Source organism: Dendrobates tinctorius, unplaced genomic scaffold (genome assembly GCF_039654945.1).
Source record: "Dendrobates tinctorius isolate UK_male_01 unplaced genomic scaffold, ASM3965494v1 ptg000035l, whole genome shotgun sequence".
Lineage (NCBI taxonomy): Eukaryota > Metazoa > Chordata > Amphibia > Anura > Dendrobatidae > Dendrobates > Dendrobates tinctorius.
In genome coordinates, this window is record NW_027361703.1 from 68,909,864 (window position 1) to 68,928,948 (window position 19,085).

General features: G+C 44.6%; 1 protein-coding gene across 6 annotated transcripts in view; it reads right to left on the reverse strand.

Moving 5' to 3' along the window:
- KMT2E (lysine methyltransferase 2E (inactive)) overlaps positions 1-19,085 on the reverse strand; it is a 240,329-nt gene that overhangs the window by 131,489 nt on the left and 89,755 nt on the right. For 5 of the 6 annotated variants that reach the window (XM_073573625.1, XM_073573624.1, XM_073573621.1 and 2 more), the window contains 3 exons: positions 6,956-6,994; positions 1,441-1,671; positions 77-207 (listed from right to left, as the gene is read on the reverse strand). In XM_073573625.1, the coding sequence (XP_073429726.1) occupies positions 77-207; positions 1,441-1,671; positions 6,956-6,994 (401 nt within the window). The remainder of the gene's footprint in view (positions 1-76; positions 208-1,440; positions 1,672-6,955; positions 6,995-19,085) is intronic. The other variant, XM_073573622.1, reaches the window with a different exon arrangement.

The window sequence follows — 19,085 nt, forward strand, 5'->3', positions numbered from 1 at the left end:
TTTATTTTAAAAAGGTAGGTGGAGAGGATGTCCTAGCTAACATTTACTTTCACTCCTTGAAGACAAGAGAACCTACCTTTTAAAGAAGTAGCCATTAGCTTCAAACTGCTCCCGAAGCATGAATTTTCCTCTATATTCAATTATTAAAGTTTCAGGTTGCAGGTCTTTTGCAGCTTTTAATATTTTTTTGTTCTTCTGCATATAACTCTGTTAGAAACAGATCAGTTAAGTATAACAAAATCATGCTATGTTTTAACAAAAAAGCTAATCTTACAGTCATTACACAATTTAGTTGGAAAGGCATTTTCTCCATGCTCCATTCTATATTAAAATGTGTAAAAATATAATTGGTGATGCTTGGCTATTTCAAAATATTTAACAGCAAAGAAAGAAGTCCTCAAGTATTCCTACCTTCATACCCTTCCTTACCCTACTGAATCACATCTCTTATATACAAATGCTTTTCCAGGCAAAGTTGAAATTTAAAGGGGCTGTCTGGTCTTAAGCTATAAATCTTCATGCTGTGAGGATTATCTGATGCAGGAAGCTGGAGGTCATGTGACCACAAAAATGTGATTTGTATACTTCTGACCACATTGCAACTAGACCGAATCAGGCCTCAATTAATATACTTACATTGAGTGAGGCTGCACCAATCTAGTAAGCGTATGACTATGTATGCTAGTCCCACACTTGTGGTCACATGTCCACCACTCCCCGCACACAGAGTGCACGACATAAAGATTCACAAGTCTCCAGTCAGTGACATTAAGACCGAACAATCCCTTTAATATTTGACAAAGATTAGTGTTTGCAATGTCTAGTGTAGGCGATTAGCTTTGTAAATATGTAGGTGTGTTTATTCACAAGTACATCACTTACATTCACTGCATACAAAAAATAATTGTCTACACTGTGGGGGGAGGGGGTAAAGCGTACTGACTATTTCCCTTTGACACCTGCAATAACTTTTTTTTGTAGACCTGAAAATATTGTTTAGAAAGCTGGAGATACAATGAGGTAAAGCCATGGTCTGCATAAGGCATGGACGTTTCTGTGTGAACCACACATGCTCAGTTATATTGATGACACTGTGGAGTGAACTGACTGCCAGTAGTGTGTTCTGTGTATATACGTATAATAAAGATGTACAAATGGGTGTCTCACAAAAGACATCAATGATAAATACACATACATATTTGTGTGTAGTTTGTGGACAAAGGTAATTAATTTTAAACACCAAGACAAGAGGTGATAAAGGAAATGCTGCTGGTTACACATTGTCAATTGCCATGGAGTCAATTGATAAAAGCCATGACCAGATATTATAAGAGCGAGCAACAAGAGAGACACACCACACTAAAATATGTAGTGTGCCTACAGTCTTGAAATTTTTTTTTAAGAAACTCATAAGCTGATGAACAGAAAAAAAACATTTACCTCTACTGGTGGTTTAAATAAGAGATTGTTAGGGCTCAAGCTGCACTTTCCAGAATGCTCCTTTCTGTCGCTGTCACAACCTAGTCTTTGTGCTATTCTTTGGGCCTCCCTTTGAACACCTTCACTGTATTGGTTGTTGTTTGCTTCTTCATAGTGCTCCATCCAAGATTTGATTTTACTTTCCCACCCATATGTGGGATTGTCAGATGGATCAATTTCTGGAGCAGAACCCTAAATGTGATGGCAAAAAAATTAAATTCACACAAAGATTTGTTTGACCTTAGCAAAAATGTCTCTAGTTTCCAGGCTAACTTGCCATTATCTTTATTTATATAGCGCCAACATATTCCACAGCACTTTACAGTTTAACAGTTTCAAAACACAAGTCATAAGTAACAACGTTAACAATACAATAATTAAAGCATAATTAGATAACCCTGCTTGTGAGAGCTTACAATTTACAATTAGGTGGAGGAGATACAAAGTACAAGTGTGTATTTCAATGATGGTCCAGCCAACTTGAGGGAGTGGGGGATAGATGAGGATAGTGAATGGGCTACACATGCACACTTTCACATAAAATGACTGATTAGTGAAAGTGTTCGGCCGCTCTGAACAAATGTGTTTGGAGAGAGCGCCTAAAATTATGCAGATTATGGATAGTCCTAATTTCTTGGGGTAGAGCATTCCACAGGGATGGCACAGCACGGGAGAAGTCTTGGAGTCGGAGGTACGGATTAGTACGGAGGTTAGTCGAAAGTCGTTTGCAGAGTGCAGCGGTCGGTTAGGCAGATAGACAGAAATGAGGGAGGAGATGTAGGGGGGTGCCACACTGTGGAGAGCTTTGTGGGTGAGAACAAGTACCGTCCGAGTACCAAGTAGCCAGATGAATGACCCTGGCTGCTGCATTAATTATGGACTGGAGGGGGGAAAGTCGAGTAACGTGGAGACCAATTATTAGAATGTTGCAGTAGTCCAGGCGGGAGAGGATCAAGGCGACAGTAAAGCCCTCGCTACACATAGCAATCTCGCTAGCGAGATCGCTGCTGAGTCATAAGTTTTGTGACGCAACAGCGATCTCACCAGCGAGATCAATTTGTGTGACACTTCTCAGCGACCGGCCCCCCTGCCGGGTATCGCTGATCGTCCTGAATGGCCAGGACATTTTATATGATCGCTGGTCTCCCGCTGGCCAGCATGCATCGCTGTGTGTGACAGGCGGGAGACCAGCGATCAGCCGCTGGTAAATAAGCGGTGTGCAGCGCTTAGAAACCAGATGTGTACCTTAGTTACCCGTGCGCTGGTGCAGGAAGCTGGTAAGCAAGGTACACATCGGGTTTCTAAGTGCCGCGCGCCTCTTAGAAACCCGATGTGTACCTTGGTTACCAGCTCCCTGCACGAGCGCGCTGGTAACTAAGGTACACAGTGGGTAACTAAGTGACGTACGTCGCTTGTTACCCACGTGTCGCTGGTGCTGATCGCTGGTGAAGCTGCCTGTTTGGCAGCTCACCAGCGATCATGTAGCGACACACCAGCGATCCTGACAAGGTAATATCGTTGTCGGGACCGCTGGTGCGTCGCTTTGGCTCTAAGGGTTTTTGTTGCTTCCATGGTGAGATAAGGGCAGATTCTAGAGATGTTCTTTAGGTGTAAGTGGCAATAGCAGGCAAGAGATTATATATGGGATGTGAAGGAGAGATTGGTGTCAAACATGATACCCACACAGCGTGCCTGCTGCCAGGGTGTTATTATGGTGCCACTCACAGACGGAAATGTCAGGTTTAGGGAGGTTAGTAGATGGTGGGAGCAGAAGTTCAGTTTTGGGGAAGTTGAGTTTCAGATAGAGAGAGGGAAGACATGATGTTGGAGAGTGCAGACAGTCACTGGCATTCTGTAGTACAGTGGGGGTAAGGTCAGGGGATGACCTGTATAGTTTTGTGTCATCAGCATAAAGATGGTACTGAAAGCCAAATCTGCTGATGGTCTGTCCAATTGGGGCTGTGTAGAGAGAGAAGAGAAGGGGGCCAATGACTAAGCCCTGAGGTACCCCAACAGGGAGAGGAAGAGGTGATGAAGTGGAGCTAGAGAATAGAACACTGAAGGAGCGGTCAGAAAGATAGGAAGAGAACCAGGAGAGAGCAGTGTCCTTAATGCCTAATGACTGGAGCCTAGAGTAGGAGACGGTATTCAACAGAGTCGAAAGCTGCAGAAAGGTCGATAGGAATGAGCAGAGAGTGGTCACCGATACGTTTTGCTGTCAGAAGGTCATTGGTAACTTTGATGAGTGCAGTTTCAGTCGAATGGAGGGTGCAGAAGCCAGACTGCGAAAGTTCTAAGAGGGAGTGATTGAAGAGGTATCGGGTAAGGCGGGAGCAGACTAAGCACTCCAAGAGTTTAGAGATGAAGGGGAGATTGGAGACTGGTCTGTAGTTTTTGCAGGATGGGTCGAGAGCAGGTTTCTTTAATAATGGAGTAACGATAGAGTGTTTGAAGGAGGATGGGAAAATGCCAGAGAAGGAGAGATTAAATATTGTAGTTAGGCGAATAGTGACGACTGTAGAAATTGGAGGAGATGTGAGGGAATGGGGTCAGTAGTGCATGTAGTCGGACGAGAAGAAGAGAGGAGTCTGGAGATTTCTTCTGTGATGGGATCACATGTGGAGAGTGAGCCAGGGGAAATGAAGGCTGGGATGGGAGTCACAGCACTTAGTGGTTGGGAGTGGATTTCCTGACGGATGTTATCTATTTTCTCTAGAAAGTGGGAGGCCAAGTCATCAGCACAAATGTCTGTGATAGGGGCTTGTGCTTTGGGCTGGAGGAGGAAGTGAAAGGTGTCAAAAAGTTGTTGGATAGTGAGGAGATCAGGGTTGTGAAGTAGGTCTGTCTGGCGAAGTGAAGGGCAGTTATAGGTTCTTAACATAAATTTGAAGTGGATGAAGCCTTCTGGTGTGCAGATTTTCCTCCATAAGCGTTCAGTACTCCTAGAGCATCGCTGGAGAAGTCGAATTTGTGATGTTAGCCAGGGCTGTTTTACTCTGTGTTTGGAGGTTCTAAGGGTGATGGGCGCTTCTGAGAGTGTTATTGTAGTGATGCACAGCCAGATCAGGACAGGGAAAAGAAGAGATTAGTGACAGGGATGAATGTAGGGAGTCTGCAAGAGTATGAGGCTTAATGGCTTGTAAATTTCTGCTTGTGTGGTAGGTATGAGTGTGCTGGGCGAGGATTTGAGAGCGTGAAGGAGAGAATGTGGTCAGAGGGGAAGCGATGAGTTATTTAGATAGGAGATTGAACAGAGCCGGACAAAGACCAGGTCAAGGGTGTTACAGTCTGTGTGTCTCAGAGGTTGAGAGCTGTGAGAGGCCGAGAGCAGTGGTTAGTGAAAGAAGCTGGGATGCAGATATGGAAGCGGGGCTGTTAATGGGGATGTTGAAGTCTCCCAGGATGAGGGTTGGGAGTTCTGAGGACATGAAGTGCGGCAGACAGGCTGAGAAGTGGTCAAGGAAGTGGGAGGGTGAGCCTGGGGGCCGGTATATGACCACTACTCTGAGGGAGAGGGGAAGGAAAAGTCTGATGGTGTGGACCTCAAAAGAAGGGAATGAGAGTGATGGAACTGGGGAGATGACCTGGAAAGTGCATTGTGGGGACAGGAGTATGCCAACTCCACCACCAAGTCTGTTTGTGGGTCTCGGGGTATGGGAGAATTGTAAGCCACCGTGGGGAAATGGCAGCAGGAGAGAGTGACAGAATCCTGGATCCAGGTTTCAGTGAGGGCCAACAGATTTAGAGAGTTGTTCAGAAAGTAATTGTGCAGGAAAGGGAGCTTGTTACATACAGACCTTGGATTCTAAAGGGTACAATTGAAAGATGGAGATGAGGGATTGCAAGTAATATTAGGCTATGTGCACATGTAGTTTTTTTGGTGTGCGGATTTTGTAGAGAAAACCGCAGGTAAATCCGCAGGACAAAAGTCCTGCGGTTTATCTGCGGTTTTACACCTCATAATGGATGAGGTGTAAAACTGCAGCGTTTCTGCACCAAACAATTGACATGCTGCGGATTGTAAATCGCGGAAAAATCCGCAGCATGTGCACAGCTTTTTTAAATTTCCATAGGAAATAAAGGTACTGTACAACGCAGCAGAATCTGCTGCGCACCCGCAGCTGCAGAAACGCTGCGGAACCGCAGCAGAATCCGCACCGTGTGCACATACCCTTAATAAACTTAGCATGGTTTCGATATGAGGTAGAGTAGGGGTTGAGGTTGGGAAATGGTGAACCAGAGTTTGGGGGAGATGTCCCCCAAAATCAGTAGGAGTAGGAAGATAAAGAGCAAGTAGTTATTGGAATTGTAAGATTTTTTTTTCTGCGATGTGTATGGGAAAGATGGGCTGAAATTTTTCAGGAAGGTGAGGAGTTCATGGGAGCTGTACATGGAAGAAGAAAGTATAGAGTGGCTGATGTGTACGTGTCGTGATGGAGGGGGGATGGGGTGGTGAAAGTGGATCGCAAGGGAACACAGGAGGATAGAAATAAAGCACATAGATAAAAGTACAAAGTGTGATTTACCTGGCTCCTGCCTCGACTAACTGAAACGGAATAACTGCTTTTGTTTGATGATTAGCTAATGCAATGCTTTGCTCAATGCATGCGACCCCTCACGTGCGTGTTCCCCTTCGAATGATTCTAAATTTATACAACTCACTACAGGGCCAGGAGAGAGGGAGCTGGTTAGTTATAAATTATCAACAGCTGCTCAACACATCCTGGTTTGGAAAAGATGATCAAAGAAGCTAGTCCCGATTCCATCTCTATGCTATAGCACCTCTCCTGAGAAAATCTACAGAAATCCTTCCCCCAATGGATATACAACAGTAAATATTGAGAACAATTTAACAGATTAATTAAAGCAAAGGAGTTGAATGAAATGATTACCAGTACAAAATGCTTGCTGAAATGGAATAAATACATGAACACATGCAAGATGGATCAGTGCGGGAGTTGAATCAAATGATTACCAGTTGAAGTTTTACCACATATACTTAACGTGGCCTAGTTTGCAACAGCAGAAAAAGCCCAGGCTGTAACGGGCTTGTTTAAAATGGAATAAAAATAAATTACTTGTTGAGGGAAGAGGTTGGCCACTATGTTTGACGAGTGTGACCAACCTGTCAATCAGTTCTCCAAGCGATGCTACATATCGCTTGGAAAACGCTAGCAATTCTGCAAGCTAATTACGCTTGCAAAATGCTAGTTTTTCCGCGGGAAAATTGCGGGAATTTAAAATGTGATTTTCCCGCGGAATGGAATTCCGAAATTCTCGCGGTAATTTCCGCAAGAGTTCTGCTACGTGTGAACCCAGCATCAAGAAGAAACAGACAAAAAAAAAAAAAAAAATTCCAGATCATTGTAATACATCACGATTAGTTACAAAATGGCTTCTGTCAAACCAGAAGCTACGATACGTATGAACTGAGTGATTACACTTTTGTTACAAATGGTAATGGAATTTATTTTACCTTTACACGAGAAGATTTTCTAGATCCTTCTCTAAAGGGCTGTGGAGATGGGAGAAAAAAAAAAAAAAAAAAAAGATTGTATTCTTAAATTTACAAAAACAGTAATGTGTTAAAAGGGGTCATTTGGAATCTAAAATGTATTTTAAAATCATCTCTCCTCACACTTTGGTAATCTGCTTTATTACACAAGACCCTACACTTTTCCCATCTACTTAAAGGGAACCTGTCACCCCCCAGGGTGTTTTTCAGTTAAAGAGCTACCTTCAGCAGCACTAAGGCTGCATTCTGTGAAGGTGGCTCTTCTTTTTCTGACCCCCAGTAATGCCAAAATATTGACTTTTATAATTAGATTCTCATACCTGTAATGTGTTCCACAGGTATGTTGTGTCGCCCAGTATCAGCCGCCTACCATCCGTCAATCATGCCTGTCCGAGGCCTCGGCGCCGCCCACGATCTGTCCATCATGATGCCTCGTGCGTCGCTGCCTCCTCTTGATTTGAATCCCGGCGCCTGCACTGTAACAAGTGTTCTCGGGCATGCGCAGTGGGCGCTGCCCGAGAACCGACATCAGGCTATTGCGCCTGCGCATTGAGGAAGCCCCAGATCCCGCCCCGCAGTGTGTTATGATGTATTCACACTGCGGGGCTGGGGCCCCAGCAACACGCAGGCGCAATAGTCTGATGTCTGTTCTCGGGCAGCGCGCACTGCGCATGCCCGAGAACACTTGTTACAGCGCAGGCGCTGGGATTCAAATCAAGAGGAGGCAGCGACGCACGGGGCATCATGATGGACAGATCTTGGGCGGCGCCGAGGTCTCGGACAGGCATGATTGACGGATGGTAGGCGGCTGATAGAGGGGGACACAACATACCTGTGGGACACATTACAGGTATGAGGAGCTAATTATAAAAGTCAATATTTTGGCATTACTGGGGGTCAGAAAAAGAAGAGCCACCTTCACAGAATGCAGCCTCAGTGCTGCTGAAGGTGGCTCTTTAACTGAAAAACGCCCTGGGGGGGGGTGACAGGTTCCCTTTAATTCCTAAGAGTAAATTCACACAGAGTTTTTGCTGCTTTTTTTTCTGCAACAAAACCTGATTTCTTGGCAGGAAAGAAGCTGCGGCAAAAACTCATGTTTTGGTGCGTTTTTGGGGCTAATTTGAACTTGTGTCTCTTTGTGCATGCTAATAAAGTTGAGTGCCCCCAGAGAAAAAAAAATAACCACCTTCCTGTAGAATCGTACCTCTAGATCCTTTGAAATGCCAGCAATTCATGTGCCGGTACAGTAAAATCACACTGAAAAGGTTAGAATAGCATAGAGAGTAGATATATACACATAGACAAAGATATATATGTGAGTGACACACACACAGCTCTGGCAAAAAAAATTAAGAGACCACTTTTAAATGTTCAGTTTGCCTGATTTTTCTCTTTATAGGTATATTTTTGAGTAAAATGTAAATTGTTAGTTTAGTCTCCGATTTTCCAAGCAATAAATTTTGTATTTTTTTCTGACAAAGAAAAATGGTCAAAATTAAAAAAAAAAAAAAAAAAAAAAAAGAACCCCAGTGCTTTCAGACCTCAAATAATTGTAAGAAAACAAGTTCATGATCATTTAGAAACAACAATACTAATGTTTTAACTCAGGAAGAGTTCAGAAATAAATATTTAGTGGAATCACCATGATTTTTAAAACCGCTTTCATGCGTCTTGGCATGCTTGCCACCAGTCTTTCACACTGCTTCTGGCGCAAAAATTTAAGCAGTACCGTATTTTTCGCTTTATAAGACGCTCAGGATTATAAGACGCACCCCAAATTTTGAGGAGAAAAATAGGAAAAAACGTTTTTTAATAAAATAGTGGTGCTTCTTATAATCCAGGCGTCTTATTGCTTACCGGTCTGTCCCTGGGTTGCTGTCGCCCACTCTGTACCTGGTGCTGCCGCCACCGCGCTGGGTCCTCCGGGTGCTGCCGCCGCCGCGCTGGGTCCCTCGGGTGCTGCTGCTGCCGCCGCCGCGCTGGGTCCCTCGGGTGCTGCTGCCGCCGCCGTGCTGTGTCCCCCGGTGCCTGCCGCCTCCACCGGGCTCTGTCCCGTGCTGCGTGGGGGGCTCTGCCATTCCATCCATGCCTGCGCGGTGGCTTGCTTCCTGGAAAATGGCCGCCGCGCAAGCGCAGATGGAGAGCTCGGCACTGAAATCTCGGGAGATGATATATATAATGTATACAGTGGGGAAAATGTATTTAGTCAGGCACCGAGGGACTCAGCGCGGCGGCGGCAGCACCCGGAGGACCCAGCGCGGTGGCGGCAAGTAACGGACACCCACAGCGGCAGCCCAAAAAACGTATGTTTGCATTGTAAGACGCACCCCTATTTTCCCCCCAAATTTGGGGGGAAAAAAGTGCGTCTTACAAAGCGAAAAATACGGTAGTTTTTTGTTTGATGGCATCCTCTTGATTACATTCCAGAGGTTTTCAATGGGGTTCAGGTCTGGAGGATGGGCTGCCCATGACAAAGTTTTGATGTGGTGGTCTCAATTTTTGCCAGAGCTGTATATGTATTTATATTGCATACATAGATAGAAGAAAAGAGGGTAATTCAGCAGCTGCAGTAGTGTGAAATCACTGCAGGAGCCGACAGGGTAGAAGAGATGAATTACACACAGTAAATACATATAGAATAGGTAGATATATAGATGTCTGACAAACCGAATTAGTACAGTGTGTGTGCAGTTATCTATACATGTAATTAATAAAGATTATTTTTCGGAAATAAATGGCGTAGGCTCCCGCACAATTTTCGTAACTAGCAGAGGGAAAGCCGGTGACTGGGGGCAGATGTTTATAGCCTGGGAACGGGGTAATGTCCATGGAGCTTCCCAGGCTAATAATATCAGCTCCCAACTGCATACTTAGCCTCTACTGGCTATTAAAATGGGGGATCATGCCCCCCCCCCCCCCCAAAAAAAAAAAGTGACGTAGGGTCCCCCTATATTTAATAACCAGCAAAGGCTATGCAGAAACTTCGGGCTGATAATAATAGCCTAGAAAGGGGCCATGGATACTGCCCCCCCAAGCTAAAAACATCAGCTCTCAGCCGCCCCAGAAAAGGCAGATCTATAAGATGCGCCAATTCTGGCACTTAACTTCGCTCTTTCCACTTGCCCTGTAGCGGTGGCAAGTGGGGTAATAGTTGGGGGGGGGGGGGGGGTGATGTCACCTTTGTACTGTCCGGTGACATCAAGCCCCGAGGTCAGTAATGGAGAAGTGTCAATAAGACGCCCCCATTACTGACCCCATAATCACATTGTAAGAAAACATAAACCAGAAAAAAAGTCCTTTAATTGAAAGAATGACACAGACGCCTTTAATAATCTCAATTAAACCACACTTACAACCTCGCCTAATTCCACCGAAGCCCTCAATCTCCTGTAATAAACCAAAAACAATAAAACAGTGCAGAGGCGAGTTTATCAAGAGAAATTCAGTGTGATGAACTCGCCTCTGCATCATGCGGCTTTCTCAAGGTGCTAGCGGGGATCTCACAGAGGTCACCGCGGTTCAGCCCGGCTGGGAACGCAGACTCAGTGACGTCACCGCTAGTCACTGATGCTGTGCTCACAGCAGCTCATTCACCAGTAGTTCTCAGCCTGGACGGTCGCATCTTGGCACCGTCCAAGTTGAAAAGTTATCATCCCCCAGACATGGATTACGGTGTGGGACAGAACGAGGGACAGGTATGGTATGTTGTTGCTTGTTTATTTTATTTTTATTACAGGAGATAAAGGGCTTTGGTGGAATTAGGTGAGGTTGCAAGTATAGTTTAATTGAGAATATAAAAGGAGTCCGTACCATTCTTTCAATTAAAGCACTTTTTCTGGGTGTATGTGATTCCTTACAATGTGACTATGAGGTTAGTAATGGGGGCGTCTTATTGATGCCTCTCCATAACTAACGGCGGGGCTTGATGTCACCGGACAATACAAAGGTGACATCAACGCCCCAAACTATCACCCCCACTTTCCATCGCTACAGGGAAAGTGGGAAGAGCCGGGCAAAGCACCAGAATTGGCGCATCTAATAGATTTGCCTTTTCTGGGTGGCTATTTTTAGGCTGGTGGGCTATATCCATGGCCCCTTACCAGCCTGAGAATACCAGCCCCCCAGCTGTGATCTTTAGCAAGGCTGGTTGTCAAAAAATGGGGGGACCCGACGCAGTTTTTCTTTAAATTATTTAAATAATTAAAATTATAGCGTGGGAACCCCCTCAATTCTTGATAACTAGGTCTTGCTGAAGCTAACAGCTGAGGGTTGCAGCCCCCAGCTGTAAGTTTTGTCTGGCTGGTTAGCAAAAATAAAGGGAGCCCACGCAGTTTATTTTTTAAATCATTCATTTACAGCGCAGGTGCAGCTAATGAATACTCCCATCCGCCCTCCTGCTCTTGCTCTTTTTTGCAGCAGCAGGTGTCGGATGATGGGATCAGTAGTCCCATCCCCTGACACGAGTGACCGGAGGTAAAGTTCTTTGACAGCTTGGGAATCGTGGCTCTGACCAGCGGGGATGGTTTCTCAGCGTGTCAAAACACTATTGTCAGGCCCCTAAATCAAGTGAATGGGGTTCAGGTCTGCAATGCTGGATGACAGGTTGTATGGACGCATCATGCAGCCTGCCATCTAGGAGGTAGCAGAGCCGAGTGTGAGGCCACATCCGGCTATCCTTGACTTTACTGCAGCAAATACGCGGCAAAAAGTGTCAACCTGTGTATTTGCAGCGTTTTTTCACCATCCAGTCAATGGGTGAAAAACGGTGCAAAAACGCTGAAAGAAGTCACATGCTCTATGTCAAAGAACGCTGCAAAGCACAAAATCCTTATAAATAAAAACAGATTTTTGAAATCTCATAGGCTGTGTCGATACTGTAAAAAGCAGCTGAAAATTAGCATAAAAAGCAGCAAAAAAAACGTAGCAATAACTCCCAGTGTGAACATACCCTAAGGCTGTGTGCACACGATGCGTTTTTTTAAGCGTTTCCGCAGCGTTTGAGCCGGCTCAGAAGCTGCAGAAACGCTTAAAAGATGCATCAAATTAATTAGCATGCGTTTTTGGCTTTCTGTGCCAATGCATGCGTTTTTAACCGCTCAGGAATTGCTTAGCGGTTAAAAACGCAGCATGCTCATTAATTTCCGCATTGCTGAGCGTTTTTAGCCATCCCCAATGATCCCAGAAATCGCGTGTCAAAAAAACGCGTCAAAAATAGCGCAAAAAACGCGCGCGATTTCTGGGAAGGGGATCCTTTTCCTGAGCGTTTAAAAACGCTAGCGTGTGCACATAGCCTTAATGTGTTTTTTCTTTTTATTTTAGTTGCTCTTACTGTGATGTTTCATTTAAGGGGAGTCTCAAACATGATGCCACAGGAGGGAGGGGCAGCACTCACTCCCCGCAGCATCCATCGTACTTCCTGGAACAAAATGTCACAGGGGGCTATGCTGCAGTTACTAACTAGTTTCTTGCATCACTGACTCCTCTGAAGATGTCTTAAATCCTGGGTGATGGACACTGTGGAAGATGTGAGTGCAGCACTGGCACTCTGCCTTAATTTCTGCCGCAGCGTCTGTGAAATACGTCAGTTAGGGGAGGAGGTGAAAGCAGCGAGTGAAACTAGCGCTACCCCACAGCTCCTATCACCACCCTCAAAAAAAGAGTCATCAGGGGAGTCCCTGGTGTTAACCACTACTTCAATCACTGTCCCTGCTGACGGACTATTAGAAGAGGGTGCTAGAAGCGGTGAAGGACACCAGCATTGCCCCTAATGCGAAAGGTTTGAGGACTGTGTCAGAAGCTGGGGACAGGGCTGGTGTCAATCACTGCTTTTATCTCCGCCCCTGCCAACATCTTTCAGTTAGCAGCTATGTTGGTGAAGATAAAAGCAGAATGTGGCCCTGCACTCCCATCTCCCAAAAGCATCCATCACCCAGGAGGTCTTCAAAGAGGGCAGCAATGCAAGAAACTAGTAACTGCAGCGCTGCCCCTTGATGACGTCCTATTTCAGGAAGGCGGTGGATGCTGCTGGAAGTGAGTGCAGCAACAACCTCCTATGTTGTTGCATTTGACACTCCTCAAAGAAAACATCACCGTAAGTGCAGTAAAACACATCTAGGTATTCACTAGAAAAGTGCAATGAAGCAAGTTACAAAAGGGGTCAGGGTGTGAGGATAGATGTTTAGAAAATACATTTCAAGTGCTAGACTACCCCTTCAAGCAAAATTACATAAGCATCTCATTTTTATAGCATGTACCTACATTCATATCACATTTCTTAACAAAAACATTATGCAGGCAGTGCCCTGTATCTTCAGATCAGATAAGCTAAACACTAGATTCATTTAGGTGCAGTTCAAAAAGGTTTGCCAATGTCTCGCTTAGCTCCATTATTGCATGTAGGTTATAATGGAAGCTTTCAGACCTTCAGAAGTAATTTTTTTTTTATATATTCAGTATATACACACACCCTCTACATCAGGTGTATGGAATGTCTCAGGAGCTACAACCATTCAAAACACAATAGGCATGGCCTTTGCTATACATCTGGTACCTACCAAAGAGCAGCAACTACAGCTAGATGCTGTTTTTAACCATTTAGATATCGGTGTCAATATCTCACAGTGGCATTTAGTTGCTGAATAGCTCATTATTGTTTGTATCCTTTCATGCATAAAATACGGTTTGGGATTTTAGAATTGTCCAATCTAGCATTTCTCACCTATCCATGATAAATTTTTCTATATTAAAGCAAACCTGTCAGCAAAATACTGCCAAGTAAACTACAGACACTCACAAGTTGGCGTTGTTGTACTGATTAAAATTATACCTTGGTTGATGAAATCCGTTTTGTGGTTGTTGTTTAATCTTTATTTGTAGTTTTCAGTTAAAGGGAATCTGTCGGCTACTTTTGGCGGGCTATTTAAATAAGGTCTGTCTGGTCCGATGGGTGGTGTTTCCAATCTTTGCCGCCTCCCCATCCTTGGCTGCCGTCCACAGTTTTTTCATGAATAGGAGTAGGTGTCCGCCATCTTTCGCGCATGCGCTAAGCATTCTTGGCTCGCGCACGCACAGTATGCTTTGCCCAACTGCGGGCAAAGCTGAAAATCCTGACTACGCATGCGCCGGTTAACTAAGCCCCGGAAGTATTTTGCCGAGTTCCGGGGCCTAGTTAACCAGCGCATGCGTAGTAAGGCTTTTCGCTTTGCCCGCAGTTGGGCAAAGCATACTGCGCGAGCCAAGAATGCTTAGCGCACGTGCGAAAGATGGCGGACTCCTATTCATGAAAAAACTGGGGACGGCGGCCAAGGATGGGGAGGTGGCAAAGATCTGAAACACCCCCCATCCGCCCAGACAGACCTCATTTAAATAGCCCGCAAAAAGTAGGCGACAGATTCCCTTTAATGAGATTCTGCTGCTACGGGGTGGAGCTTTATGTGGTGCTCTGCTTACATATTCATCTGTAAGGGATTCTGACAGGTCACTGCCCCATATTTTACAAAACGCATATATTGTGGGGTTAGATTTTTTTTTTTTACATCCAGCCAAATAGTGTCGACGCAGTAGCATATATCGAGTTATTCATATAATATTGTAGGGTACAGTAAAAATTACCTTCATCAAAATAGTACCACACAAAAACATTAGTAACTAACATTTCCCCCACGTCTGCTGTAAATCAGAACCATTTGTAAAATGTTCTTTAATACGGTTAGCATTTTAGGAGGTTTAAAAATGTAGCAGGTCATTTTTTAAGGAAATTTACAAAACTTATTTTTTTAGGGACCTATCCAGATTTGAAGTGACTTTGACGGTCCTTTATATGGGGAAACCCCCAAAAGTGATACCATTTTAAAAGCAACACCGATATATTGAAAACTTCTGTCAGATAGTTTACTTTTGAAATGATTTTCAGGAATTAATGCAAAGTGACATGACCGGAAAGAAAAATTTACTTTTACCTCCTATATGTCACTAACATTGGGGTCATGGCTTCAAATCCCACCGAGGACAACATATGCAAGGAGTCTATGTTCTCCTTGTGTTTGCGTGGGTTTCTTCCGGGTACTCCGGTTTCCTCCCACATTCCAAAGACATACTTGATAGGGAATTTAGACTGTGAGCCCTATCGGGGACAATGCCAATGTCTGTAAAGCATTGTGGAATTAATGGTGCTACATAAAATGAGTAAAATAAATAAATTAACAGGTCAGTATAGACGGCAGATTCTACGGCCACTATTTGGTCGTGAATTGCCATGGCGAACGTTAGGACCATACAATCACGATCTCAGCGTGCCATTGGGGATAAAGAGGGAGGCCCCACACGGTTACCCATTTATATGATGTAGTCACCATTTACAGCAGCACCTAAGGGGTTAAACAGATATGGACAGTGCAAACACTGATTGTAGCTAATGCAGCAAGTTGTCAGCTATAGACGACAGCTGCTGGATTGTCACCTGTACGGGGGATGCTATTCTCCTATATCTCAGTCAGTAAAAAGATGTATTAGCAGTCAATAAGAGGTATTACCATCTCCAAGATCCTATCCCAATATGTAGTAGGTATAATGATACTAGCAAATCTCTCCAATTACAAATAGAGTAGTTTTTCTGATTCGCTATGTCTCTTTTCTCATGTGCAGGCATTGCAGGACCTTAGGTATCCATGGTTACGACCACTGGCAACTGTCACTATATGACTGCAGACGGTGCGGATTCTGCTGCGGATCCGCAGCGGATTTGGCCCTGCGGATCCGCAGGAGAACTGCAGGTGATGTACAGTACCATTATTGGCTATGTAAAAAAAAAAAAAAAAAAAAAAAAAAACCCCACTGTGCACATGCTGCGGATTTTTCCGCGCAGATTTCGTGCGGAATAAAAAAAGTAGCATGTTACTTCTTTTGTGCGGTTTTGCTGCTGTTTTTCACCTGCTCCATTCTAAAAGCCACAGGTGGAAAACCGCACAAAAACGGCAGTAAAACCGCACAAAAAATGAACTAAATCCGCCGGAAAAATGCAGGTCATTTGACCTGCGGATTTAGTAAAATCCGCAGGAGGATCCGCACCGTGTGCACATAGCCTAACAGTGGTCGTAACAAAGAATACTTAATATTTAATCTCATCTCAGATTAAATAGCAAAAACCTAGTTACAGATTCCCTTTAATGACCACCAAAAGGCTTTTTTACTGACCTGAGTTATATTATCAGTTTTCCCCAACGGGTTAAACCAAAGCAGATGTCCGATGTGCACTATAGCCAATACCCTGCTGCATCAGTCAATCGGTGTCAGCACCAACTCTGGCCATTTAAACCCCTTACATGTTGCTGTCAATAGTGACAGCAGTATCTAAATGGTTAGCAGAGTGTGTACCGAGCAGATTGAGTGCGGTCTTGATGGTTGCCATGGTAAAGTAATGGCCTTAGAGTCTGCCAGCAAAAAAAGGCCTGTTCAGATGTTAGCGACACTTTATAGTGGTAAAAATATATACATTTTAATTCCTGTCATTGCACTTTGCATTAATTCCTGAAAAGCAACTGAAGGGTTAAACAATCTGACAGCTTTTTGAATATGGTGAAGGCTGTAGTTTTTAAAATATCACTTTGGGTTATAGGTCTCACAATTGCTTTAACCATGGTTGATCAAATCCATCTTGTGGTTGTTGTTTAAGCTGTATTTGTAGTTTTTAGTTATTGATATTCTGGTGCTTTGCGGTGGCCTGTGGGCGGGGCTTTATGTGGTACTCTGCTTACATATTCATTTGTAAGGCTGGGGTCACACTACGTTATGGCAATCCGTTTAACGTGACTGTTACACCACGGTATAACGCGGTGTAACAGTCATTGACCCCCCCATTAGTGGAGCATCGCGACACACGCCATAAAGCAGCACACGTTCGCGATGTGCCGTCATTCACTGATGGAGCCTCGGACGCGGGCTGCAGCGTCTGAGGCTCAGTCAAAGCTAGCGCTAATGAATCAGCGCTAGCGTTATAGCATATCGCATTATCCTATAGCGTTAAAGCAGTCCATTAACACTATGCGTTGAACGGGCTGTGTTAACGATATGTGAACCTGGCCTAAGGGCTTCTGACAAGTCACTGATCCTTCAGTGACCTGTCCCCTAATTTTACTATATACTATGCACATACTATGGTGGATTTAGGGGGGAAAAAAAATGATATTGATCAAAATGGCGCCGGCTTCTGCACAGTAGCACGTAAAGCATTATGCCTGTAATATAGTTGGGTTATAAAAAAAAAAAAAAAATTACCTTCATCAAAACGGCACCAGCACATGTACAGTAGCATCAATCATGTTATGATGCTACAGAGCAAGTGTCGCTGCCATTTTACTTCAGCCAATTTTTTCTCCTAGCAAAAATGGCACCGGCAGCGCTTGCACAGTTGCATCTATTGGAACGCGATAGATACTGAACTAGTGCCACCATTTTTCTTTACCGGGAAATATTATAGGCATGATGCTGGACACGTGCCACCGCCATTTTGCTCACTGTAATTTTCTTTTTTCTAAACCCACCATAGTATGTAAAATAGGGGGCAGGTCATTGAAGGTTCAGTGACCTGTCAGAAGCCATACAGATGAATATGTAAGCAGAGCACCACAAAGTCCCGTATAAAGGCTACCCCAAAGCACCAGAATCTCATTAACTGAAAACTACAAATAAAGATTAGAACAACCACAAGATGGTTTTCAGCAACCAAGATATCATTTTAATCAGTATATTGGCACCAACCTGACAGCGTCGGTAGCTTACTGAGCAGAATGCTGCAGACAGGTTCGCTTTAAAGGGAATCTGTGACCACATTTGACCAATCTAAACTATTAATATGGTCATACAGGTTTATAGACTGCTGACAAGAGTGATGCCTGCATGTCTCATATCAGATGCCTTGTTGCTGATATATCATCTTTTATCCCTTTATATAAGCGACCTCTTCCAGTCTCTGCGGCGGACGCTGACTGGAAGACAACTCTGCCTCCAGAGCTTATTTTACATGAAGTGGCACTTACCAGTGTGAAGTGAAATGGTTACCAGTGATGGCCACTCTTTGGTCTCCTGATCTCACTGCAGAGCAGTGTGTGATTATACCCGACATCTGCAGGTTCCTCTATATTTTTACAATACAGCAGAGCTCAAAGAGAACGCCGCCATGATGTGTGTGAAAACCTTGAGAGCGGTTGTGAGCCCGAACAGCAGGGCAACCAAGACTATGGAGTCGGAGCCCATTTTGGTGGAGTTGGAGTCGGTGTCATGGAAATTGAGGAGTTGGAGTCAGAGGCTTGGCTTACCAACTCCACAGCCCTGAGGGCGACAAACTGAAAATGGTCTTGCTGCACCACAAAACGCAGAAATTTGATGCCCTGAGAAGATAGGGACATGAAGATAGGCGTCCTGGATGTCTATGGAGCACAGGAACTCCTGTGCCTCCATGTAAGCAGTTAGTGAACGAAGGGATACCATCCTGAAATGTCGCAGTCGGACCCTTTTGTTCACTAACTTTAGATCCAGGATGGGTCTAACCAAGCCATTATTTTTCATCACCACATATAGGTTCGAATAAAATCCTGTGAAACGTTCCTGGTTTGGAACGGGAACAATGACCCCTGAACTGAGAAGAGAGGCAACGGACGCTAAGAATCCCAGAACCAGAGAAGCATCTCTTGGAGGATGGGATTCGAAGAATCGATCTCCGGGCCAAGAAACAAAATCTATTTTGAATCCAGAGGATAAATCTCCCTGACCCATGCGTCCTCCACTGTGGAGAGCTAGACGTCTCTGAAAAACCGGTGACAACCACTCAGCCTGGGATCTTGAGATGAGTCATGCGGAGGTAGACCAGGTCTGGAAGATCTACCCTGCACGATACGGGGACGCCAGGAAGGGGTGGATTTAACGGAAACCATTTTCGTATCCTGGCGAGCCTGTGGCCTCTTGACGGGAAAAATCCTCCATCGCAGCGAAACGACCGAAACTGCCGCTTCAAAGGAGGCTGGCAAGGTTTGGACTGAGGAATGAGGGAACTCGTCCCCCACCCCCCAGTGGCCTCCTTAATAATATGGTTCAACTT